The sequence below is a fragment of the Amborella trichopoda genome, chromosome 5 (assembly GCF_054954075.1).
Source record: "Amborella trichopoda isolate Santa Cruz 75 chromosome 5, AtrichopodaSantaCruz75HAP2 v2.0, whole genome shotgun sequence".
NCBI classification, from domain to species: domain Eukaryota; kingdom Viridiplantae; phylum Streptophyta; class Magnoliopsida; order Amborellales; family Amborellaceae; genus Amborella; species Amborella trichopoda.
Genome location: NC_142340.1, coordinates 36879576 through 36906775, shown reverse-complemented (window position 1 = coordinate 36906775; position 27200 = coordinate 36879576). Strand labels below are relative to the sequence as shown.

Here is a 27200-nt window from a genome sequence, read left to right as displayed (position 1 = left end):
CTTTCTGACTTCATGGTGCATATATTTTCCGGATGCATTGTATTGTGTGGGTGGGGTGTTATTGTGAGTTCGTCGCTTTGCTAACCTTGTGGTTGCCTTTTTGTCTTTTTGCATATTTTATCTTGTGGTTGCGTTTGTAATGAAAACAAGTGTATATTATCTGCAGAACTGTAGGTCTTTCTTGGAAAAACCTAACGGGTGTTGTATTGCAGTCTGCTGAATGGTGAAACAGAGGCTTCTCATATTTGCTTGTGTGGTGCTTGTATTGATTGTAATATATACTTTTCCATGTGATCTAACTCATCTTTCTCAACAAATTGCAATTCTTTCAGGTATCTGATAGTTTACTTCATGATGCCAGCAGCGACCTAGAAAGTCTTATTTTCTGTTCTCAGACGCTGAAAACTAAGGTAATCTATTCTTTTTGTAGGCTTTAAGTGTGTTCATTGAGTTTAGTAATTTTGCTTTTTATGTTTTGCAATCGTTTGAAGTTCTTTTATTTTGGGCATCGATTTTCAATTGATATTTCAGTTAACTGAAAAAGCCCAAGTAATATTTCATTTAATTTTTAGGTGCAGAGAGATTTTGAGGAACTTCCTTCTGAAGCTTTTCGGCCCTTACGTGATTCACTATGTGTAAGGAATTCCTACACTATTTGTTTTTAATGACGAAGCATAATAGAAAAAATTTAGTTGATTGAATTTGTTTAGTGAAATGAACCAAATATCATTAAAAAGAAAAAAAAGAAGAAAGCGAATGGGCAAACCATGCATCTTTTGAGCAAGTAGTTTAACCATGTGAATTCTTGCTTGTAGCTAGCATGTATCAACTTGATCAGATGCCCATTTTTGTACACAGTAGTATTAGGTTCTGAAGGTGTGGTCTCTTGGGCCGGATGAATGACTCATGCTTGATGGATAGTTGTAGGCATTTGAATCTTTTTCAATGTGCTCTATCTCGTTTACCATATTCCCCATATCTTCTTCATCTTTTGCATGACCTAGGAGTTGTGCTAAATGCAGTCATTGCTCAAAAAGCTCCACAATGGACCAACGAAAGTCAGAACACATGTAATTTTCTGTGGAATCGCTATCTGCAATTTTTGTTTTTCGTTTAAGCAATGCTCATAGCATGAAAGTCACTCCTAGATCACCTCTTTGTTTTGCAGATTAGTGTAGCGGTGGCTTCTTTGGCAGTGCAAGTCTCTTCAGAAGATTGGGGTGGTGGTGGCATTTTGAACTGGCTAAGAGATGAAATAGATTCTCATCCGGAGTATATACCCAGTTTTCTGGACCTCCTCAGTGTCTTGCCACAGGCATGTTCTATGTAGAGCATTTGAACATAGGTCTCGATTTTTTGCTTCTTTGAAGGTCCTGTATGACTCATCGTATGTTGTGTACCTACCATACTTTGTTTAGTTTTACTATTATGGCCACCAAGAACTTGATCGAGGCTATTTCTAGTCTTCATTTAATTAGAAGATGATTTTGTCAATGCTATTTCTAAAGCGAATTTGTACATATTATTATATTCAATTCGCTTATCAAATATTTATAGATTCTCATTTTGTGGTTCATTATGTTTCCATTCCAAATATCATTTCAATTGGATTGACAATACATGTGGAAGTCATAATTGGAATTCTGGAAGTGAGTGAGAGAATAATATTAAAGAGTACTTCAAAATTGGGAACTACCTCTGTTTGAAACGCTTGGACCCCTTGGTAGGCTGTCTATGCGGCCAGGCAGCCTAGGTGAAGCGCACTGCCCTAGGTGTTGAGGTGCCTAGGCGCCCGCATCCTCCTGTGCCACTAGGCGGTGCCTCAAGCGCTTGGTGAGAGGGCGGATAATGCACTCCGACAATGGCATTTTGGGTCAAAGGGGTTTCAGCAGCATTGCACACTCCCCCCCCCCCCCCCAGCCACCCACCCACCCAGCTGAACCAAGTTTCGTCCTTAAAGAAAATATTGGCTTCTTGAGTCATGTCTAAAAATGTTTCGGCAAGGAATGAAGCGAGCCATTTTAGAGAACTTATCTCACACCATGACCATAGATTCACCCCCTCTTGAGGTGCGGGGAAGCCCCACCACAGTCCATACTCAGATCTGTCTGTAGTCAGTCGGAGATGGGTAAGGGAGTGTAAAGGCTGGTGTTTTGAGTTTGATCCTTAGCCAACTGGCACACTTGGCAGCACTCCATGAACTGGCTGACATCTCCCTTTAGTTTGGGGCAAAAGTACTTTTCTTCCACTAGAGCTGTGGTCTTATCCCTCCCAAAGTTACAGCAAAGGATGTTACCGTGCATCTCACTCATGATTTGGATGTGAATTGATCCCTTAGGAAATCAAAGCCGACTTCCTTTTAAGAGAAAACCATCCTGTAAAACAAAAACAATGTCCTTTACCTATGACTTCTACATATGTTGTTCGCAACCCGGAGTTCACTTCTCCTCACCTATACCCACTTGTGGCGACAACATCACTGGTATCAAGATTTCTAGTAACCCAGTATTCTATGACTAGACACACCATAATGGGGTCGATTGTTGTCTATTCGAGAGTGTTTTGCTGGTGGTGTTCTTTCTCATCCATACATAAAAAGAGGATCGGATTATCTTCATGGTTTCATTCAAACCAAGGAAAATTCCTTGTTAATGCAAGGCTCCTATGGCCCCGCCAATAGTTCACTTGCATCTAGTTCCAGTATGTTTTAAGTTATGCTTACACCAAGTTAGATGCAAGGAGTTGCTGTAATGATACCTCTGCACTACCGAATGGTGTTTAAGAGGGATCTCCTACAAGGGGATTCCTACTGGGGAGAACTGTGTTTACTTGAAATACTCAGTTTTTACTTTGTTTTTCAAGTTTTTTTGCATGCCCATTTGACATCTATATGTGCTTTTCTTGTTATTCCACGGTCCTACAAGATACATGAAAGTTACATGTAAAATGTGATTCGCAAAATCACCATTTGGTGGATATTGGTTACTTTATGCTTGAAGCTTTCTATGTAAAATGTGATTCGCAAAATCACCATTTGGTGGATATTGGTTACTTTATGCTTGAAGCTTTCTATTTGCTCAAAACTTTTATTTCTGTCTTTTAACATTTCCTGAATTTTCGGCATTTCTTGCCCTTCCATTTGTGCGTTTTGAACTACTGCAGTTGATTATGTTTTGTAGACACATTCATCTATACCATTCATAGCGTCCCAGTATTTCATTCAGAAGTTTGTATTTGATGCATCAGGAGGCATGTAGCTACAAGACAGCAGCTCGCCCAGAAAGGCGTCGCCAATTTCAGAAAGAGCTGTTGTCATCAATGGAAACTGCTTTGAATCTCCTAACATATTGCTTGAGAAGCAATGAACTGCAGGAACAGGTATTTGATTCCTTTTGGGTGAACGTCTTACTACTTGCAGAATGCCAATGACATGTAATACTTAAAGTTGTTCCTTTGCATTATCTTACACTCTGTATCACATTTTGGTTTTGTTAAATATTGAAAACATTGTGAAAAGACAAAAATAAAGTCATGTGTCCAGCTTCTATTTTGTAGACTGAATTTTGTTTTTTCTAGTTTTTAGTATACCTTGTTTTGTTGGAAAAGTACTTCTCTCAATGATGGATGGTTATTTTAAAAAAATATCCTTTATAAAATGCCAGGTTTTTTAGGTTAGGAACGTGCTGTCTGCATGCTCTAGTATCGTACATATATATGGTGATAAACAATCAACTTATATTGCATGACAGGTTCTGGATGCCTTCTCTTCATGGCTTCGGCTAGGCTATGGGTATGATCTTTTGTGCTTTTAAAATTCCTGCAATGTGTTTTAATAATAATGCAAAGTGCACCTTGTAGACATGGCTAGATTGATTACTGAGGACTCTATTCATGTACGGCTGTCATGTGTTTTTTTACATGTTACTTTCTTCAAAAAGAAAAATGTACCTGTATACAGCGTGTTAGATGTGCACGTTATATGTATATGTGTACATGTTTCTGACATGCATGTATACAAATTTTTGGGCTCGTGTTTGCATGCATTAGGTGGCATGTTATTCAACAGTTCCTCAATTGCAAATGTTGCTGTCACTAATAAATTATGGTTCTTATTAAAAAAATCGTATGTCTTATATTTTTCCACATGTTGTTCTGTGATTCTTGTTCTTTTTCCTTTTCCTGAAGTCATTCATCTCTCTCTCTCTCTCTCTCTCTCTATCTCTCTCCCCCTTCGGACCTTATGTTTTTTTTAATGATTAGAACAGATCAAAAGAATGCACTTGTTCATGGTTTAATGTTTTACTATTTTCTTTCTCTTTGCCAAGTGCATTGTTATCTTGTCCTCTTCCTGTACACTGTTGGATCTCCCATGGTAAAAGGTTTTCTGTGTTCTCTTTTCCTTCTATCTCCTGGCAAATGTTTCTACATTGTTTTCCTTTCTTCATTGGTCTTTCAATTTCTTATTATTTGATTCGCATTAACCTATTAAAGTTAGGGTTTCAAAAACCAGATCAGTGACTCCGGATTGTCCATTCTGAAAATCGAGTCAGATCAGCAGATCGGTGGTCTTGATAGGAGAATCGGCCGGATCCAACCTTAAAAAAATTTCATGAAATCACTATAATTTCTTAAAAATCTAGTTTTTTAGGTTTCTAAAAAAACGTGGTATTTGCATTATGGTTTTTCATTATCTTATAAAAAATATGTAAATAGGAAAATCTATCCCATGTCTGAGTGTTTGTTGTCCATTATTCATTTTACAGTCAAAATAAATTTTAAAATGTAACTCATAGCGATAAAATGGATCTCTCTAGTTCAATTTTTTTTTTTTGTATTGTTATAATCTCCAATGGATCTCTCTAGTTCAATTTTTTTTTTTTTGTATTGCTATAATCTCCAGTGCCGCTTGGTGCTTATAAAGGTAAGGGATCTAGCCACTTTCCTCAAAAAAGGGATAAAGGGAACTTGGCCTACTCGTCTTATTTTTTCCCTCTTCTCGAAAATTAATTTATTGAATTAATTAATTATTTTTATTTGCCTTTTTTTATGAATATTTTATCTCTCTAGAGTAGTTTCTCTCTCTCTCTCTCTCTCTCTCTCTCTCTCTAAAGACCCATCTAAAGAAATTAACCAAACCGACCTTAATTAATCGGGTGGTTTATATTCGGATCGACGTTTTTTTAAACTTTGTATAAATTTTCATGTACTGTTGCCTTCGTTTTTATACAAAAAGGAATTGGAAGTGGGTATCGGAAGAACAAAAGAAATTCATGAAAATAGAATAATTTCTTTCTTGAGACTGTATCTTATAAGGCTATTTACTTTTTGGTACAAAGAGATAACAATGACTCTTAAACACCGACTATAACATGCAAGAGATTAAAAACATGTCAAGAACATTCGATGAATTTTATTTTGAACTTTGTTCTTAATCAACAACACATCCCAATCTCATTTCCAACGGACAAAAATGACTGTGACTTCTGTATATAAAAAATAAAAAACTTAATATATATATATCCTTTTCAAAAACTAACAAGTATGCTTTTACGGTAAATTGTACATCTATGAGCCTCTAAAATCTTGGGTGCCAAGGTTCCTTTCACATTGTTGTCAATAATATTAATCATTGAGTTTAGACATACACAATTTCTCCATTCTTCTTTGAGGGGTTTAATTCTGGGTGTTGATCCTGTATCTCTCCCCCTCCACCCCTCTTGACCATTTCTCTCTCTCTCAAGATAGTTTTTACTATCATTTTGTGTTATACAATATCAATATACCCAACACTTTTTTAATTTCTCTCACTAGACTAATTGTGGTAGAACTTATGAATTTAGTCCCACATCATGTTTTTTTTTTTGACAAGTAGTCGCACATTAGGATTTGGCAAAAGAGAAGGGGGATTAGAGCTCTTTAAAACAGAGTAACACCACGTAAGATGGCATGCATGTATGGCAGCTTGTGACCTGACGGTGGTGGGGCCAAAGTGAAGCATAAAACAATTTAAAATTGAAAAATTAAAAATATAGTAAATAAAAGCTATGATAGGGTGAATTGGTCCTGTACTTATAGAATCGGCCAGTTCACTGATTTAAATGGACGGTGCTATTGACAACTGTCCGATTCGTAGGGGGAGCCGGCCACTTTCCGATATATTGGGGGAACCGGTCCATAGATTCCTAATCCAGATCGGGCGATCGGTGTTTTTTAAAACCTTTGATTGAATTTTTTAAAAGATGAAACATTCTGACTAGTTGGATTATTTCTTAAGGGTAGACACATTGCGATCTTTGAGGGTAGAAAATTTTTTTCTGTTTCTTTTTTGATGATTTGTGTTAGTTCTCTCCAATCATGGAACCTATACAGCCTCCTTTAAGTACCCTACTTGGAATGTGATTGCCTACTTGAGTAGGTGATCGCTTATAGGATCTCAGTTGTGTCGCTTCCGAAACAGTTTTCTCAAAGATCTTGGGTTGGCCCTTAGGATCTTGCTTCCAGTTTCATGGGAACGTGTTTCCTTTATGTGTTTGTGTTCCTGGATACTATAGACTCTAATTCCTGAGTGTGGTGGTTCTTGATCCTAAGAGTAACCGGATCTAGAATCCATTCCATTGGAGCACGCGGATCATTGTATATCGCATCCAGATCCCACCAATATGGGATCATAATTCTAATATATATATATATATATATATATATATATATATATATATATATATATATAAAGAGAGAGAGAGATTCCTTAAGTAATATTTTATGATAATTTATAGATTACTTTTTACACAGAGTTTACTTTTACAGGTATAAATAATTCCTTGCAATCCTCTAAATTGAATGTTTCGTCTTCTTTTTTTATTCAATAAACAATAATAAATATGCCCGTACCTTTTTGTCTTAGTTATGGATGACTTAACTAGGCACCTACAAGATGGGGTACTGTAGTGCATATTGTTTGCAGATGACATAGTTTTGATTGATTTGAGCCGAAATGGCATCAACACAAAGTTATAACTTTGGAGGGATGATCTAGAATCTAAAGGGTTTAAAATTAGTTGGACTAAGACAAAGTATATGGAATGCAAGTTTAATAATAAAAGGAGTAGAGACGAGGAAGTAGTTAAGAGTGATGACCAAGAAATGGACACGATTTCTATGTGGCCAGCCGGCATATTGTAGAAATGGAGGCTTAGCAATAAATATTTTTTTAAATATAATTTGATCCTAATTTTTAGAGAATATATAATCTTTAACATGGAGGTCATGAATATAAATAAATAATAATTTGAAAACTAGAAATAATAATTATATTAAGAAAACATTTGGACCATTAGTTACACTTGTTTTTATATGGACCACCTATTTGCATCCATCTTTAAGATGGATGTTATACCTCTGGACCGCATATTGTAGAAATGCGGTCCAGCCCGCGTGAAACAATTGCCCCCAGGAAATACCAAAATGAGCGCACTTTCAATATCTTGGGTCGATAATCCCGGAAAATGGAGAGATTAGGGATGATGTTGCACATAGAATTAGAATTGGACAGGCAAAGTGGAGATGCGAAATCGGAATTTTATGTGATCGCCGCATACCATGGATGCAAAAGGGCAAGTTCTATAGGACAGTTGTGAGACTAACTTTGCTTTATGGGGCGGAATGTATGATGATCAAGATACAAAATACCCATAGAATGAGTGTAGCTGAGATAAGGATGGTGAGATGGATGATTGGCAAGACAAGAAGGGATAGAATTCGAAATGAATACATTTGGAAGAACTTAGGTGGGACACCAATTGATGATAAGATGAGAAAAAGTAAACTTAGGCGGGCTGGCCCTGTGTAGCGTAGACCCTGAGGTGCGAGTTAGTTCAAGTGGAAGGGTAAAAGAGGGCAGGGGGTAAAGACATGGTTGGAAGTAGTGAGAAAAACTATGGGGACTTATGGCCTTATTGAGTGAATGACACTTAATAGAGTAGAGTTGCAGACCAGGATTCGCGTAGCCAACCCCAATTAATTGGAAAAAGGTTTTGACGATGATGATGAAAAAACAAATTATTTCATCTATATATAGTTCACATAGCTATTCAAATAAAAAGATGGCTACAATGCACCTTAAGTTTTGTACTTAAAAAAGTTAAAACTATAAAGGTCATGGTTTATCTAATGAATTGATTTATCTACTATATTAATATAATGAACTCTGGAGTAATTTAAAGTTATGTATTTATTTAATAGAAGTTTAGGATTACATATTAGTAATTAACAACGTTGGTAACTACCTCAAAGCCCGGAAGACGTATATAAACTTACACATGGATCTCATTAGAGTTCACTCTTATAAAATTTATCCCTCGCTCCATACTATGTTGGATCATTTTTCCGATTGAGCTCCCCCCAGGTCAGGAAATTCAAAAATTTGAGCTCCGGAACTTTGTTTCCAAATCAGAGGATCTCGCTTCTCAATATTATAATAATCAATCCCATCTATTAGAAGAGCTCGATCCCCAACACACACAGACCATGTTCCCTATGTAGACATCAATCCCTAACATAGGGATCTTTGGGGTAGCTTCGATCCATCAATCCTGCCCTCGATATCAGAACCATTCCCAGCAAATATGGTCCAGTCCATAGTTACCAGGAGTGTTGGATTGACGTCTGCCCAAAGCTCCGGAGCTCGGGGAACGAGTTTCGGTGATGGTGAAAGTAGAGGATCGAGATCCCATATGAACAAGGAGCTCGTTCCCAATAGATTGGGATCAAGATCCCTAATTAACGGGAATGCGTTCCATGTAAAATGGGATCGTGTTCCCATATTCATTAGGATTGTGCCCCCCATCTAGGAATGACCGCGTTCCTATTTGGAAAGGATTGAGCTCCATTCAAGGAAGGATCGCGTTCCGTGCATGATTAGCCCGCACTCCCATCGCAGAACTCTACTTTTATGAAAATTGGCTTAAAGTATAATTATTTTATTTTTAAAATTAGAGAAGTTTATTTTAGGAAGTTTTGGAAACGTAGGGATGGAGTTCCGAAAATGTAGGGATCGCGCTCCTAAAATTTTGGGAGCAGGGATCTAATTTATTTAGGAACCAGATCCTAAAATTTAAGGAAAGCATCCCGTGCAGTATCGGGAGCGAGGTCTGTTGTGAATGGGATCAAGAATCCTAAAAGTAGGAGCAAGCTCCCAAAAAGTAGGGAACGGGTTCCGGTCGAGATCTCGGCTACAGAGTGCCGGAGCTGGGTTCCGGAGCAGGAGCGCTACCCTAGTTGGGCACTCCCCGTAACTATGGTCCAATAAAATATAATCTTCAATCTGCATTCAGATTTCTTATCAGTTCATGCCCTTTGGGATTGTATGTGCTTCATGACATGGCACATTTGATATCCATTGTTGCAATTTATGAAGATAAACTCTACAAAATCTGAAAAAGCTTGTGTAATTGACAATCAACTTTAGAAGGTAGACATGACAAATTTAAAGAAGACTAGATTGTTTGGGATATGGATAGGGATTTCATTATCAATAGGGTGACACTGCGGTGGTTGCCACATATTGTAGGCTGTCCAATGCCAGATCTGCCCTACAACCCTTTGGGCAATTTGAGGGTGTTTTCCTGTCTTCTCCAAGAACAACTTTGTATTTTTTTTTATTTTTTTATTTTTTGGAATTATTCTTGGATGAAATGAGTCAACTTACAAAGTTTGGGGATAAAATTATCGTTTGGATGGTTTGTGATGACTGTTGACTGTTTGAATATCTCCATCGGGGTGACGAAATTCTTGAGCTTCAAATATATAGTGTGAGGCATGTACCTGTGCATATACTTGTGTTTATGAGACAAAATGTGGGTAGTATTCCTGGTTCTGGTTGTAATAACAAATTATGCTTATTGGAAGATTCATGTTTTCTTCCCAGAGTTGCTGCTTCTACACTTGCTTCTCATCCTTTGGTATTTGCCACTCTTTCAAGTTTGAACTCGGAACAGCTTTCTGATGCTGCTGTAAATGGTATGATAGAGAACTCACCACCATGTTCACATCATGTTGTTGTATGTTGTGTTGGATTTTGTTGTACTTTCTATTCTCTAGTTCTGACAGGCACTTTGTTGGATACGCTCCTTGTACAATTCTTGTGAATTAAACACAGGATTCTTTTTCATGAATCACAGCAAAATTGTGAATTAAATCTGATTCAAAAGCCGTAAAAAAAAATATGCAGCTGCTATATCACTTCCTTATTATTCTGTTGTGCAGATATAAGTGTTGGGCCTCTTGTTAGTATGTTTTGTCATTCTGTTCACAGGGCAACATTAATGATCTGATCGGCTTGGGGATAGTTATCATCATCTCTCTTTTCTGATATTTAATATATCATTGATTGAAGAGATTTTGTGTCATACGGCGCAAAGTTCAGACAAGCATATAACTGTACAGCAAATAAAAACTTTGTATTTTATTCTTTCAGTAATGTCAACCAACAATTAGTGAGCCTATGAGATGTGTCCTCATTAGGGTTTGATTGTGTTTATACATTCTATATTGAACATTGGTTTTTGTGATTGGTACATCTATATTAAACACCATTCACTCTGAAGTTTGTCACTTGCATGATCTGACATCTTTCTGTGCTATCTTGTGATCTGACATCTTTCTGCGCTATCTTGTAAGAAATAAATCTGTGATCAAAGTTATAGTTGCCAGACCCAAAAATTCATAATGAGTTTTTGTTCAACTTGTATTATAGTGGTGGATCGTAAAATTATTGTCTTCTGATTGCATGACCTCAGTTCAGAAATGTATCTATACTACATTATTAAAGCCAGAGTTAAGAGGTGGACACAGGTCACAAGAATAAAAAAGGACCTATACCTAGCGAGTATTAAGGGTAAGTGACCTTTTAAAATAGGTAGAAATTACAGGATACATGTGAGAGATTTTAGGGTTAGAGAGGAATAGCAGGGGGAGGGGGCAATGAGGTAGAAATCGCTATATAGCACATTTCCTGAATAAGCTCATTCTAAAATTTTCTACAATACAATGGAAGTAATAATTATAAATAAAAGGAAACAGTTAGGATAATAGTAAGGCTTAAGCTCTAAAATTTAGTTAGAGATATGGATGTCTCCCTTTGGAAGACATATCCATAAAAATTGACAAAAAAAAAAGGCGATTCCATATTAGATTAGTGTTGATATAAGTTGTTAGTACTCCCAAAAAATCTCTCGCAATAAAAATCGTTAGCTCTCTCTGTGCCTTTGGAAAAGAGGTGAGAGAGACAAGGGTCTTGAGGTAGAGAGAAACTAAGACATCATCTTTGAGGATGGAAGGGCATGACTCGTGAGGTAGAGAGAGAGAAAAACTCCCCCTTTAAATTAGAAGGTTTCTTTAAAGATCACAAGTAGAGATATTAGGAGTTTATGATTGATAGAAACATGGGATAGATATTAATCTCTAGATCTTTTCAAACTTGTCTATTAAAAGTAAACGTAATAGGAATCTTCCCCTAAGCCCTGTCATGCCGCTACTAATCCCTCTTTCCAAGCCCCATCGTGCTCCAACTACTTACGCTTTATCTCATTTCTTCATGGTTGCTGCAAGATCTTCTTCCATCTAGAAGTTAGTGGTAAAGAGACAAAGCAAGAAGGCTCTCTTTTTGTTTCTCTTGGTTGTATATTTTTAATACAAGTTTATTGAAAACCTTGAATGGGAGAAGATGCATTCGTCTTGTCAAGTTATGATGTGAATGTCTTATTCTTTCTGTAACTAATAAGCGAGTTAGGCTCACTCCATCTCTGCATGGTTCCTTAAAACCTTAAAAAATGGTTAGATTGGACAACAATATTATGACATGAGAGACGAGATGCAGGGTTCCTAACCTAGTGTTTGGCCATGTGTGGCGTCGACCCACATGGCCAAACATGTTAGGAAGTGCGAGATAGTTCACGTGGAAGGATTGAAAAGGGCAAGGGGTACCAAAAGGACGTGGTTGGAAGTACTTCGAAAAGATATGGGGACTTATGGCCTCATTGAGGTTATGACATTTAATAGAGTAGATTGGTGGACCAGGACTCGTGTAGCCGACCCCAAATAATTGGGACGAGGCTATGATGATGATGATGATCTTTTTTTTATGTTGAATAACAAATACTAGGTTAGGATCACTACATCTCTGCAAGGTTTTTGAATACGTGGTTAGATTGGGAAGCAATGTTATGACATGAATGCTAAGAGAGAAAGGATGTCTTAATTTTTTGGTTTTTTTTCCTGATTTTGGAGCATATCTTATTTTTCTCTATTGAATAATATATTTACTTTGTTCTTTTCTAAAATATATATTCTAATTTCAGATGTTTATATCTTAAATATTTTTATATATATTTTTTGAATGAGGTTTACAATTGTATTACTAAAAAAGCATCGGAAAACAAGAGTGACTTGAGAGTACCCACAGGCCGGGTCGCTCGATCAAAAAATAGATCAGGACACTATGACCCTATACAAAAAATTTGGGCTTATAAGACTTGCCCTATTACAAAAGATGTACACATGCAAAGCAAAATACAATGCACCCGCAAAGGTCTAGAGGAAAAAAGGAGATGGACCAGCGACGAAAGTATGAACAATGTAGCAACGCAAAAGTCGCGACTATACGAGAGCATCTACTTGGGTTCGAACACCATCCTTAGCCAGAAGATCTGCAAACGCATTTGACGTCCTCTAGATATGCATCCAGGAGACGACTATATCCCTGCAAGTATATGCAATCTCATTAAAAATAGAGGATAGGTACCAAGGTGGGGGGGCATATCCAACGGCCCAGGATATGATATTTTTGGCATCCTCCTCGACAAGCAACAAAGATTCACAAGAGTGGTCAAATCTTTTAGTCCCAACAATAGTGCCATGTATTCAGCATATTGAGAATCTGGATGGCCTAATTGCTTGGAGAAAGTGGCCAGGATTTTGCTACTGTGATCTCGGAAAACTCCTCCAGCTCCTGTTGGGCCTGGGTTACCCAGGGAGCATCCGTTGAAGTTAAGCTTGATGGTGCCTTTTGGTGGCAGCAACCTGTTGTTGGGTCTTGAGACCCGATGGGGTTGGAGGTGGAGGATGTTTTCCCATTGGCTAAGGAAAGTATTAGCCGAAATCTCGGCAAAGGCCCTATGATTGGAGGCCCAAAAGATTACTAAGGAAGTAGCCTAGTGGAAGAGGGCTGAAACGTCACTCTTGAGGCGTTGAAAGATCCTGGAGTTTCTTTCCAGCCAAAGAACCCAAATAGTAGCTGCGATAGAAGCCATCCAGAGGATTCTATCAGCCTTTGGCCAATGAGAAATGAGAGACGAAGTGATGAGAGCCGGAATGGATGGTGGAGTGACCCATGAGAGGCCAAACAGCTGGAAGATTTGACTCCATAGGTTGAAAGCTAGGCTGCAATGAATGAACAGGTGGGGGTTCATTTCCCCCTCACATAGACACAAAGCACACCTGTTAGGGATCAGAATCCCTTTCCTTTGGAGCTGGTCTACTGTGAGGGCTCTTTGGGAACAAGCAATCCAGTTGAATGCCTGCACTTTAGGTGGTGCAATGGTGGACCAGACCTTGAAGAGAACTGAGATTGGGTTGTTAGGGAAGGTAGGTGGTTGAATAAATCTTTTATATAAGGTGGCCACCGTAAATGAACCAGAGTGGGAGGGAGTCCACGCAAGGGTATCCCTCTGTGAGAGAGCAAGGAAGGTGGAATGAAGGGAAGCTGAAAGGGATATGAATTTCCCTGTTTCCTCCTCTGAAAGGTGGCATCTAAAAGAGTTCCAGACCTTGCGATCCTTAGAGGCACCCATCTCCTCTGCGACAATGGAAGCTTTGCTAGAGGCGAGAGAGTAGAGGGAGGGGAAGAGGTCCCTTAGTGGAGTGTGGCCTAGTTGAAGGTCTGACCAGAAGCGCACTCTAGTTCCTTCTCTAGGACGAAGACGAATGAACTGCTTGAACATAGAGAGGGATGTCAAGGGCTTCCATGCTCCCGAGGCCCTTTCTCAGAGATTTCCCCTCGGGGACCCACGAATCTTCCGGGATTCTATATTTGCTGCAGAGGACTTGGTCCCATAGAGAATTGTTCTGGGTGGCCAGTCTCCACCACCATTTCCCTAACAAAGCTAAATTGTGCTTTCTTAGAATCCTGATACCCAATCCTCCTTGGAGTTTTGGAAGGCAGACCTTGTTCCATGAAATAAGGTGAAATTTATTTGTCTCAGTTTCTCCTAACCAGAGGAAATTCCTCATCAATTGATCTAGGCGATTGGCTATCGAGACGGGCATGTGGAATAAGGACATGAGGTAGACAGGAGAGTTTGCAAGGGTAGCTTTAATGAGCGTGGTCCACCCTGTGAAGGAGAGGTACCTACCTTTCCATCCTGCCAAACGCTTGTCTTCTATGTCTATTATGTATGACCACTGTCTCTTCTTTGGTTTCCCCAAGCCCAGAGGTAAACCAAGGTATGTGGTAGGGAGGTCCTCCACTTTACATTCCCAATTAGGGATCAGAGCTCTGGTATCAAGATTGGAGGGAGCTACCCAATCATTTTCGATTTTTCCATATTTACTTTGAACCCCGTCGCGAGCTCAAAGCATGTGAGGAACAATCTCAGATTATCTATTTCCTCCAGTGTAGCATCAAGGAAAACTAACATGTCATCTGCGTATTGCAGGTGAGACACGATTGGGCCTTGTGTACTACTTTTGAAACCAGAGAGTAGGCCTGTCTGGTACAATCGATTGATGGAACGGCTAAAAACTTCCGTTGAGATGATAAAGAGGAAGGGGGAGAGAGGGTTTCCCTGGCGAAGTCCACTAGAGGATGGGAAGAAACCCTTCGGGGATCTGTTGATGGGATTTAGAAGTGAGGGTTGGAGTAGCAGCCCCTCATCCACTTCCTCCAGCGAATTCCAAACCCCATCCTTGACATGGTTCCCTCCAGAATTGACCAGTCAATGTGGTCATAAGCCTTCTCCCAATCTATCTTAAAGATTAGGAATGGTTTTTTGGAAAGATGTCTGGAGTGCAAACACTCATGTACCAGGGCCCCTTCTAGAATTTGCCCGTCTTTAATGAACACAAACTGGGATGGGGAAATGACTAGGGGAAGGATTTGTTTAAGCCTGAATGCCAAAACTTTAGTGAAGATCTTGTAGGAAGAATTGACCAAGGTAATTGGTTGGAAATCCTTCAGTTCCTTTGCCCCTTCAATCTTGGGGACAAGAGCGATGAAGGTGTTATTGATGGCTTTGTGAAGGATTCCACAGACAAAGAATTCATCAAAGAAGCTCTGAAAGTCTGCCTTGAAAGTGTCCAAAAATAGCTTGAATGGGACTAAGGGAAAGCCATCGGGGCGAGGGGCTTTGTCTTTGGCCAGATCATCGTTTGCCTCTAGGATCTCTGATTCAGAGAAAGGACGTTCCAACCATTGAGGTCAAGGATCAGAAAGGGTTAGAAATTACAAATTAGCCATTCTAGGTCTAGGGCCTGAAGGCACCGAGTATAGATCTTGGAAGAATGCTAGGATGGCATAGTCGATCTCCGCTGGTGGGTCCAAGTTACGATTGCTGACCTTAATAGTAGAGATGGAATTCTCTCTTTTGCGACAGTTGGCAATCTTGTGGAAGAATCCCATGTTGTGGTCCCCTACTTTTAGCTAACTAACTTTGGACCTTTGAAACCAGTACAATTCTTCCTTTTTAAGGGTGTAAAAATATTCCAACTTAGTTTCAGTCCTAAGGTTCGAACTACGTCTTGAAGGGTATTTAACTGGGAGCTCTTGATTTGAGAGTAGTTCCTAAGAATGGAACTGCTCCAAGTTTTAAGAGAGGCTTTGAGGAGTTGGATCTTAGTTTGCAGCCTATAACCGGCTCTACCCGAAACCAGGGGGAAAAGGAGTTCCACCAAGTTGGAATGAGAGAAGACATGGAGTCTTCATCAAGCCAAGCTAGTTTCAACCGAAAAGGTTTCTATCCTCTTTGGACAGCTTGAGTATCCAGAAGGATGGGGCAATGGTTCGAAGTTGGCTTCGGCAGAACCAGAGCTTGCGAACCTGGAAATTCCTCTTCCCAACTCGAGGATAGCGGGAACCTATCCAATTTATAGAGGGATGTTTGGGATCAGTGGTCAGACTAGGTGAAAAGGTTTTCTTAGAGGGGAACGTCTAAGAGATCGTTGCGATAGATGAAATCCGAGAAGTCCAACATTCCTTGAGAGATGTTGGAGTAGGAATTCCTCTCGTAAGACCATCTAGTGATATTGAAATTCCCTCCCAGACACCAAATAGAATGAGGAAGGGATGCTACAAGGTCAAGTTCTGCCCAAAGTTGTGGTTTGAGGGATGCGGAGTTGGGGCCATAAATAGCCGAGAATTTCCAGGGAAAGCCATCAGAAATTTGAGAAAGTATAACTGCAACGGAGAACTCCCCTATGTGGGAAGAGAGAAGGAGGTGTTTCGATGGGTTATAGACTACCCATATTCCGCCTGAAGCTCTAGCAGTAGGAACGGATACCCACTGGCAGGGTCTTCTACCCCAAACTTGGCAGACTAATTGAAGGGTAGCCGCCGGCTGTGTAGTTTCAATGAGGGCTAAAATAGAGGGGGTGATGTTTAAAGGGCGTATCCCTGGCCGCATCCCATTTGAGAGATTGTCCCAAACAACGGGCATTCCATTAGAGAATTTTCATGGTGAAACTGGAGGCCAGTTTGTGGGACCTCCTGAGAATAGAATCTCAAGGGGAGAGGGGATGGGGAGCGTCGAGGGGGGCCCTTCTAAAGCTGGTCTATCGTAGTTGATCGAGGAGAACAAGTTAAGGATCTCCCTTTGTTCTCTGAAACTCTCCTTCAGTCTGCTCTGTGCATTCGAGAGGATGAATTGGTGAAATGGTTTTGGGTCCTTCATGGGGAAACCCCATAATCCTAAAGATCTCCTTCATTCTGTTTAACTCTTTGTTATTCCCATCACCGTCGACCCCCTCTGGACTAGCTTGCTGTTTAGTGCCATCCAAGGGGGAGAGATGGGGGGGGGGGTCGTTAGGGGTCGGGGGTAGGTGGTTTGAGGTCCTCTCGATTGGGAGAAGTTGGTAAAGTGAAGGGGTTAGCCGGGTAAAGGTTTGGTGTCAGCAAAGGTAGAGGTTCAAGGTAAAAAGATGAGGGAAGGTCAATGGGGTTTGAAGGGGCAATAGGTTCAGAGGTTGGGGGTTCAAAGGTGGAAGTTTGGGGGGGGGGGGGGGGGGTCTGAGAAAACCACCCATAGAGGGTAGAGACGAGAGGGTGGTGACTGAGGTTTGGTTTTCCAGGTATGGAACAGGTAAGGGGGTAGGGGGAAGCTGCTAAAGTGGGGTCGGAACCTGAGAGGGATAGAAGGGAGAACTGAGAGTGGGAGCAGACCCTAGATAAAATGATGTTGAGTGGTTGGTAAGGAAATGGTAAGGTTGAGGTGAGTCAAAGGACAGAAGTGTCTAGGATGGGAAAGGATCAAGGAGGGGTGGGTAGGGAAGATTAAAAGTCCTGATTCGGCATATGGGGACCAAGAGAGGGGTGAAAGGGAAGTAAGGGGCGAGAAGGGCAAAGAGGAAGGCAGGATCAGGAGGGGAGATGAGTGAATTGCCACTATGCCACAGGGAAACTAAGACCACTCCATTGGGTTGACATTGGGAACAAGCTGGGTAGGGGAGGGAGGAGGAGAATCTTCAGAAGGAGCAGAGTTAAGAGGGGAGGAGGTCAGGGGTGATGAGGGTTCTAGTGGAGGCAAGAGAGCTAGAGGTAAAGGGTTGAGCGATGCTTAGGGAGGCACAAGGGGAGAGAAAGGGTTAGAAGTCCAAGCGGTGGACGCTCGCTGAGGGTCATCTTCAAGGGTGAGGGTGGTGGAGGACGATGAAGTCTGAGGGAAGGCTGAAGAGGGAAGCAAGGGTGGAGAGGTAGAAGAACAGTTAGGGGCAAAAAGAAGAAGAGCAGGTGAGAGGGGGTGAGGGGAAAAGCCAGCCAAGGCATTAGGGGCGACTGTTGGGATCTCGAGGTGGGCAGCCTCAAGGGGAGGGTAGGTGTCGCCAAATGGCGGGAAGGGTTCAAGGGTAGGTAGGGGAGATAGAACGAGCGAGGAAGGCGGCGCGGAGTGGAAGGTAGCAGCTGGGCGGGCATGATGGTAGGTGGACGGACATAATCAACAGGTGTTGAGCGGGTGTCAAAATTCCTGGGGAGAGGAGCCTTCTGGAGCCGTTTAGAGGGCGGGGACGAGGCGGCCTGCAATTAATGGGCTTGCTATGTGTCCCGATGGGCCGGGATAGGCCGACTGGCCAGACGGCTAAGACAGGGAAGGTGGGTTGATGTCGACTAAAATGCCTTTACCATGGTGATGAGGATGGGAGCCACGTGACTCTGGTAAGGCCGTCGATGATCTGTTATTAGAGCGGCCTTGGGGGCTTGAGCCGCTCGGAGAAGGGATGCCACCTGAGACCAAGAGTGGCTGGAGAGAGACGTGTCATTGGTCACACCTGCCACGGGCCCCCGCTTGTACGGCACCTAGTCTCCAGGTGACTACCGATTTCATGCCGCTCGAGCGGTGTCCCTCTTGCCGGTAGAGCTGCCTTGGGTGGCGACGTTTCCCAGTAATTGTGGTCCAGATATAGGAGAGAGAACCCTAGGGGGAGGGGGCGACCATAGAGTTGAAGAAAGAGGGTGAAGGCGGAGAAGCCGCAATCCACGAAAGATCTAACAGGTCAGGAAGAATAGGCCTTCTACTTCTAATCAGATGATGGAGGGGATAAGCTGCATGTCTAGGACCTCCAGGAGGAGGCGGATGGAACCCAGTGGGAGGACTTCAATGGATTTCCAGTGCATTTTAACTAACGAACCACAGGCCTCCGTCACTCTCTTGAACGTGGAAGGGGACCACGCATGAAGAGGGATGTAATCAACTGTGACCCAAACTTTGTTTCTGGAATGACCCGTCTTTTGGGGACCAATTTCGGAGCTTTAAGGCTGCCCCTTTGAAGGAGTAGAAGGAGAGCTCCTGTAGTGCTCGATGGGCACTCTCTGCTGTAGGGAAACTGAATAGACTTTCACCGTTCAAGATGTGGCGACAGCCAAGATGAGGCTCGGCCCATAACCGTTGGGCCCATTTCTCGACCCCCCTGATATCATCCCATTTCGGTTGAAAACTTCCCACTAGGGAAGACAAAAGTTTGGTTTTGAGAGGGCCTGACTCCTCTGCTGGGGTGGAAGGGATGAGGGGAGATTCGGAGTATAGAGTACCGGAGCGGGAGGTTGAGCACCAGGGGAGAGGGAGGGAGCTCTGAGACCAGGAGGAGGAGAGGGCGGGGCGGAAGCCACCACTTGGGCGAACAAAGCATTCGGAGGGGCCGACTTGGGTCCCTGAGCAGAGGTTGATGGTGGTTGAGGAGGCAATGGTTTGGGGTAAAGGCTGTAGATCTTGTTCCAGTCAAGGGGCGGAGAAAGACACAGGATCCTCCGCCTCTTCATTCTCCTCTTCTCTTGCTTTTGTCTTCGTACCAAATTGCACATTATTTAAAATATTTTTATATTTCTTCCTTCGATTGAGCTATATTTTGATATCTTTTTTACTTATGTTCTTTTATTTGTCTATTTTTTTTTAATTATATTTCTGCATGCATCGCACGTAAGTGTACTTGTAGGTTTTAAACTTTAAATTGGTCTCTCTTCCTAGACCTGATATCACTAACCTGAACAATAAAAAAAAAAAAAGGAAGAAGAAAAAAAAGGAACAATGTTAGGATGTTGTTAAGTTCACTGGGCATAATATCACCCCTCTCATTGTATTTTGTGGTGGTGTGTGTCTTTATCTCTCCTTTCTTTCTTTGTAAACGCATGTTGCTCCTTATGCTGTAATGTTTTCTATCAAAACAGAAAATTATGGAGTGATAATTAATTCTTCAGAGTTGACGTCTTTTATTTGGTCTTCTTACTGCCTATTCTATGCTTTAATCATGAGGACTGTCTATCTTATTTGGAGAATATACACTGAAATGTTGAAGTTCAGAATCTTTTGAATGTTAAATCTGCAGTGTGTCCTTGTCTGGATGTCCCCTACTGACTGAGTTGGCTCTTAGTTGTTCAATTGGGTTTATCTTTCCATTGGTTTTGGTTAGTTTTTATTCTTAAACAACGATTGAGTTGATTATCTCATTCTTGAAATACAATTTTTTTCTACTCTACTGGGTTTTGGAAAGATAGTAATCCATGTTTGAAAGTGATCACTATGGTATATTTTACACTTGATGCACTTTTCTCATTATAAGTAATTTCTGTATATATGTAACTTGCAGCTACTTGCGATTTGATACACTATACAGTATCAGAAAGCTCAGGTGGGATAAATGCACAGATGCCTTTAATACAAGTGCTTGTGCCTCTAGTGATGGGTCTCAGAGAAAGGTTTAGAGCTTCTTTGAAAGATTTGGATCAGGTAACCTTAAAGATCGGTAGAGCATTATTGTTATCTCCATTACTATAATTGATACTCCATAAGCTCATGGAGAAGAATATAAACTTCTGTGAGTACCATATGATTGACTGTGATATAGCGTGGTGATGCACATGAAATTGCTTTATTTGTGAAGTATACGACTACTAGATCATAAGAGACATACAATGCTTTATTTGAAAGTCCCAATGAACTTAGTCCTTTTACTGGCTGCATCTCATAGATGTTAATGCCTGCCTCTTACCTTGAGTTTTGTGTTGGTCATAACATATTTAGCAAATTTCCGTTTAAAACATAATTTTCGCAAAGTACTCCGATTTCTTTTAAAAATGCTTTGATATGTTTTTTCTGAAATAATTTCCTCTTATATCATTTTTTTAAGAACTTTTAGAAAAATACTTTTAAAAATTGCCTTAAAAATTATTCTTTTGTGTTGTTTTTTATCACTTTGTGATTGCATATATCTTCCTCTGAGCAGCAACAAGAAATTAGTATTAGTTTATCACTTACCTTGTGAACTGAAGATCTTTTTCTTGAAATTTGATATAATGTACCATCCTTACCTTACATACATAAACACATACACGCATATATACACCCTTGTTTTAGCTCAACTTCTTTTAAGTCAAACCGAAACCAATCACGCTTTTCACCCAAGGATTTGGGACCATAATCATTGTGATACTGACCTTTTGGATCACCAATGTAGCATTGTTATGCAAGTTGCTTACTATGGGTGATAATTGCTCTCATGCTTTTATGTTCTTTATTTGTGTGGCCCATTTCCGGGTCATATGGTTTCTTGATATGTGTGCTATAATATATTTTTCCTGTCTAAGTACATTTTCTTGTCACCCGTCCTTGGTTTCCTTTACAAGGTTTTCTAGGGTGACCAAATTTGTCTGGTCATAATTATGTAGACTTATTTTCTTTTCATATTTCCAGATCATATTGAAAGTGCAATGGCTAGTTAGGGGCATAAATGGAATATATTATTTAATTAGGATATGCGTGATTATTTCTTAAAATAAGGGATGCCTTGATTTTTACATATAAATAATATATGTGATTGGTCCAACTCTAGAGATCATGCCACACTTTCTTATCTCATTCTCTGTCGGCCACCTCTCTCTGTGTCCTTACATCTTGATCTTTTTCTTCACCTCTTTTTTCACCTCTGTTATATACTGATCTAACATTTGTAGATTGACCTAGATCTGGTACTTTCAACTTGGTTTCAGAGTAAGGTCCAGATCCGAAGAAGTGGAGGTCAATTAGTGAAACTATGCCTGTACTACTGCTGATATCAGCAGTCCAGCTAGACTGCTTGAGATTGATTACAACCATTTTCTGCAGCTGTTAGATGTGTATCAAAGAGCTTTGCAACCACAATTGTATAGCTTATTGCTCAATGCACTGTGTAGTGCATTTAGTGTTTACACAATGTATTTAAAGAGAAATCTGAGGGTGTAATTAGATTTCAGCAATACTTTGTAATATGTTTATTAGCTTGAAGAAGTAACGATTTCATAACATCAGGTATGGAGTATTCTGGTCTTCAAATCACTTTTGTTAAAATTTGATGATACAAACAATTTGGAGTGGCCTAGATTTGTAGGGTTGTTCCTTAGGGGTAGTAAAAAGTTGGATTATATTGATGGTCTTTTTGTAAACCAGATACAAATGAGCCATCTTATGCAGATCGGGAAGCTGATGAAATGATTGTTATAAATTAGATTTTAAGTTCTATACAACTAAACGTGAGTTACACATTTATGAATTGTAATATTTCAAAATACTTTGGGACGAAATGGCTAAAGCCTACTGACTTGATAGGAATATCACAAAAATTTATGCATTGTAGAAGGCATGCTGCTCACAAAACTGCGTACATCACAATTACAGGAAAAAGGATTTATCCAATTACTTCTTCTATAAATTTGTTGTCCACTTTTCATGTTCCCAAGCTGTCCAATAATCTTTTTCTCCTAGTGGCCTAACAAAAACTTTGAATTGTAGCATGACCACCTTCCCATCTCATTTGTTTTTGAGTTCTTGGTGACAGCTAAGACATTTGGGTGTAGTTGTGAGGATGGAGGGTTGTACCTTCTAGACACACCAAAACAAGCACCTATAAAAGCTCAAGCGATTGGCATGTTTGATTGCTAATAACGAGGGGATGTATATTTGTGGCACACCCATGTTGGTCATGCTTCTCTTTCCATATTGCATTCTTTGTTCTCTAGGACTTTTTCCCTGGTGGGTCAAGTTCAATTACAATGTGAGATGTGGCGGTTCTTGAAACATTGTAGAACTTCATTTTCTATCAGTTATAATGAAAAGACTGACACTTCTTTCTCTAATACATGTTTTGAGGTGTGGGGAACTTCTCAAGTTGTTTGTATTTTTTATTTTTGGTTATGTTACTTTTATAGATGATTGCACCAGATCGACCACACTTTATCGAATGAAATATTACATTTTGATACTAGTGGTGAATGTGTTACTAATTTTCTCAGAGAGTTAATGGATCAGGGTATAAAGTTCCAAACAACATGTCCTTATAGTGATCAACAAAATGGAGTCGTCGAGCAAAAAAATCGATATTTGTTGTGAATTACTCTAGGCAAAAGTTTATATAAGGTTGCAACCTTATACCAGTAGAAGTAAGGTGTGCTTAAAAAATCTAATAAAAAATAGTGTTCCGAAGTTGGAAAACCTTCCAAATGATCTTCTCAACCTCAAGATTTATGGATATAAAAAGAAAAATAAGATTTTCTAGTCCTTAAAATAATGCATCTTGTAACAAGTTATCTGGACCTTCAATTTTCAAGATTTTCAAGTGTTTATAGATCTGCTCGATCTATGGTATTTTTGAAATTTTAAATTTCATCATTAGGGTTGAACATGAATTGTCAAGTCGTTGTAAGGTTTTTGATACGGAAACTACATCTTTCGAGAAAATTTAGAGGTGCACCTTGTACAATATAAGGTGGGCACCTTATGCAAATCTCACCCATTACTTTATCTATCTTGCTTGGATTGATAGTTCCAAAAAACTTATGATCCAAAGTTGTTCTTACTGTGGCCTTCTTGATAAATTGTATGCCATCAATAGTCATTCAGGGCAAGTCTCCTATCCATTTACCTTCTTCCTAGTAACCCTTTTCTTCCCATGCCTCCCAAAGTATTTGGTAGTGAGTGTTTTCTCTATGTTCTGGGTCATAAGACAAACTTGAACCTGAAGCTATTGTCTTATTTGGATATTGTTCAAAAAGCCAACTGCCTAGTTGCCTGGGGGGGCCACGCAGGCAGGTGGGACGCTTCATCGCACCGTACGGCCTAGTGCAGGACAGTTATGCTGGCAGTCAACTAGTTGCCCAGGGAAAAAGAAGAAGTCATTTTCCCCCTTGAAAGGCCGGAAGTAGTATTTTGCCCCCCCTAAAACCCTAGACAAGTCTACTTGTGCCCCCAAAACAATTTTTTAGCTCCAAGTCAATTTTTGTTTATGGATCGAATTTGAATTTGAACTTTTCTATTTCTAGCAAAATCGAAAACTTTTACTTGGAACTTTTTGAGGATTAAAGAGGTTGCAAAAGAGAGCTTTCGGCAATCGAAAGTGCCCGATTCAAGCCTACTTTGATTGGTTTTCGAGGGGTTAGTAAATTTAATTGTTTATGTTTAGGGTTTCACTATTTTTTGTTATTATTGTGTTTGTCGTTTTTTTTTTTTTTAATCATTTTCTTGTACGTATTTCTGAAGGCTAGCTTTACATTTGTGAATGAAACTTCATGAGCCTTTTTTTTAAAGGATATCATATTTTATGTGATTATAATATAATTTTGGCTATGTTTCTGCTTGAAAATGTAAATATTGAAAATTTATAATATTTTTTGGCTTTCGAAGAAGTTGGTACATGCTGAAGTCTAGAACAATCATTACTCCTGTGTCAACTTGGAACCAAGTACTAACCTTGACTAAAAATTATTATCATCGTACTATTTCCTCATAAACTCCCACTTCAATTCCTATGTCAGACCTGGACTTGACTTACCTATTGCAAAGTTAAGCGTTCCTATCATCTTTGTCTACTATTAGTGATCCATCCTATTTAGCGGAAGCTCGATCACAGCCTCAATGGAAGGAAGCCATGTGGGAGAAATTCAATTTCTTAAAAAAGAAAAACAATACTTGGGAACTAATCAAAATCTGGGGTTTACAGTGAAATACAAGGCAGATGGGACTATAAAAAGATGCAAGAAGGTGTTAACAGTGAAATACATCATAGATGGGACTATAGAAAGATACAGGACGAGATTTGTTGCAAGAGGTTGTACGCAGACCCATGGTATAGATTGCAAATGAACTTTTGGCATTATAATGAGGTTAAATATAGTAAGAATCATTCTCTACTTAGCTGCAAATAATTTTGGTCTCTACATAAGCTAGATGTGAAAAATGCCTTTTTGGTTTGAGATCTTTATTAGGAAGTCTATATGGCCATGCCTCCATGTTTTCAGCTTGGGGGGGAGATAGGACAGGTGCGCAAATTAAATATGGTGATATATGGACTTAAACAATCCTTGATAGCTTGGTTTGAAAATTTCAGTGAAGCCTTGATAAAGATTGGGTCCAGACGGGGTCAAGTCGAACATACATTGTTTGTGAGGAAAAATTGTGCCAGGATTGAGGCACTTGTAGTGTGTGTTGATGATATTGTTGTGACTAGGGATAGCTATGAAGACATTAAAGATTTCAAATGCTACTTGAGCATGTGAAATTACGTGCTAAAACTATACTAGCTGCTATGGGAGTAGTATAGTTACGAATGAGCCTTCTTTTTTTGATAATGGGGCTACCATTCACATGGCTGAGAACCCTTTATTTCATTAGAGAGAAAAAGCATATTGAAGTGGATTGTGACTTGATAAGGGTGAGCTCCCACGACCACTCCCTAGAAGCCGTCTTTCATCTGGCCTTCCTTCTTCCCATGCACCCTCTTCGGTAGTCTCGGAAGCCACCCTCCCAACCCCCCTGGCTACTGTCTAGGCCAAGTTTCATTCCCCTTCCCCCAAAAGTAACCATTCCAACCTTGCTCATAAGCGCAAAGACTCACCTACCTCGACAGATGGCTCCACCTCGACAAATGGCTGCATCAGTGGACTTGGTCTTCATTGACAACATGGAAAAGGCTCAGGGCATCCTCCACATAATCTTGAGAGTTATGGGGTTCGACTATGACAGACAAGAGGAGGCTCTTCAGGCGTTCATCACCGCAGATGCAGAGACTAGACTCAAGGTGAGTAAAAAGGGCTGAAGGGAACTCTCTAACCTAGAGTGCAGTATCAATTATGACAGCTCGAATCCACCCTCAGCCCCTCCAAAACTTGTTCTCACAGGCGCTCCTTTAGACGGGTGCCTCCTACCCCCACTGAGTCAACATGATCATTCTCACCTGGTATATTTGGGGTGTCAGCGACCCAGCTACACGCAAGATAGTTCATAGCTTTTTCCAGAAGTAGTGGCCGTCTCTTGTGGCCCTCATCAAAACCAAACTTTCAGAAGTCAGACAGGTCTTCGGGTCTCATCCCTGCCAATGGGTCTCAGCAGAGGCCAAAGGGGCCTCAGGAGGGATTTGGGTCATCTAGGATACCTCTACCTTTTCTCTCCACCTCTCTCGAGCTAGAATTTTCTCTTTCTGTTGTGCTAATTGGAAATTCACGGCAGGGTACCGTCCTAACTCCAATTCCCTCGGTGACAATTTCTAAGAAGAGCTCTACACCATAGCCCTAGTCTCACCTTCTTGATGATGGTGCTTAGATTGTGATTTCAACGTCACACGTTGGTTGTATGAGCATAACTCCAACCCAAGAACCTCACTAACTCTGTTGGATTCTCTGATTTTGTCTCCAGACACCACCTAATAGATATCCCTCTCCATGGAATCCAATTCACTTGGTCCGACCACTCGACCATCCCAACCGTATCCAAACTTGATAGTTACCTTATCTCCCCTGTTTGGGACTACGCCTTTCTAGGCTTCCTCTTAGTGGCTCTACCCAAACCCACATCTGATCACTACCCTATTATTTTGCATACCCAACCCATTCTTGGTGCGGTCCTAGATCTTTAGGTTCGAATTATCCTGGCTTGAGGAACCCTCTTTTAAACCTTTTTTCCACGCTTGGTGAATCTCCCTTTCCACTCAGGTTCAAGGCTGGGCTGGGTTTCGCCTCCAAAAAAAACTCCAACTCCTTAAGCCCCTTCTCAAAGGGAACTTTAGGGAGCGAAAAGAAACACTATTAGAGACCATTAGGGCTTGGGACTCTCTGGAAGAAATTCGCCCTCTAAACCCTTTCGAGTACTTCTTGAGGGATAAAGATAAGTTTGAATTCCAAGGGATTTTTCGCAAGGAGGAAATTTTCTGGCACCAACAATCAAGGGTAAAATGTCTCAAAAGTGGGGACTTCAATATGCCCTTCTTCCATAGGATTGCCAATTGCCAGAGTCATGACAATTTTATCTCCCAGATAAAGGTCGGCAACCTAATTCTAGACTAACCTCACCAAGTGGAGGAGGTCATTAAAAACTATTTCAAGACCCTCTTCTCAGCCCCTCCGAGCCCCAGACCTCACATGGCCAACCTCATCTTCAATTCTATCCCCTCCTACTTGGCCTCTTGGCTCAAAAGAGCTTTCTCGG

The 27200-nt window shown here is 40.4% G+C and overlaps 1 protein-coding gene across 11 annotated transcripts in view; it reads left to right on the top strand.

Annotated features, from left to right (window-relative positions):
• Positions 1–27200, top strand: part of MOS14 (ARM repeat superfamily protein) — a 69045-nt gene that overhangs the window by 6259 nt on the left and 35586 nt on the right. For 4 of the 11 annotated variants that reach the window (XM_088867765.1, XM_088867763.1, XM_088867771.1 and 1 more), the window contains exons 2-9: positions 333–410; positions 573–635; positions 1023–1070; positions 1169–1315; positions 3247–3378; positions 3750–3790; positions 9923–10014; positions 20341–20480. In XM_088867765.1, the coding sequence (XP_088723891.1) occupies positions 333–410; positions 573–635; positions 1023–1070; positions 1169–1315; positions 3247–3378; positions 3750–3790; positions 9923–10014; positions 20341–20480 (741 nt within the window). Of the gene's footprint in view, positions 1–332; positions 411–572; positions 636–1022; positions 1071–1168; positions 1346–3246; positions 3379–3749; positions 3791–9922; positions 10015–20340; positions 20481–27200 lie in introns of those variants that run through there. The other 7 variants (XM_088867766.1, XM_088867764.1, XM_088867773.1 and 4 more) reach the window with 3 other exon arrangements.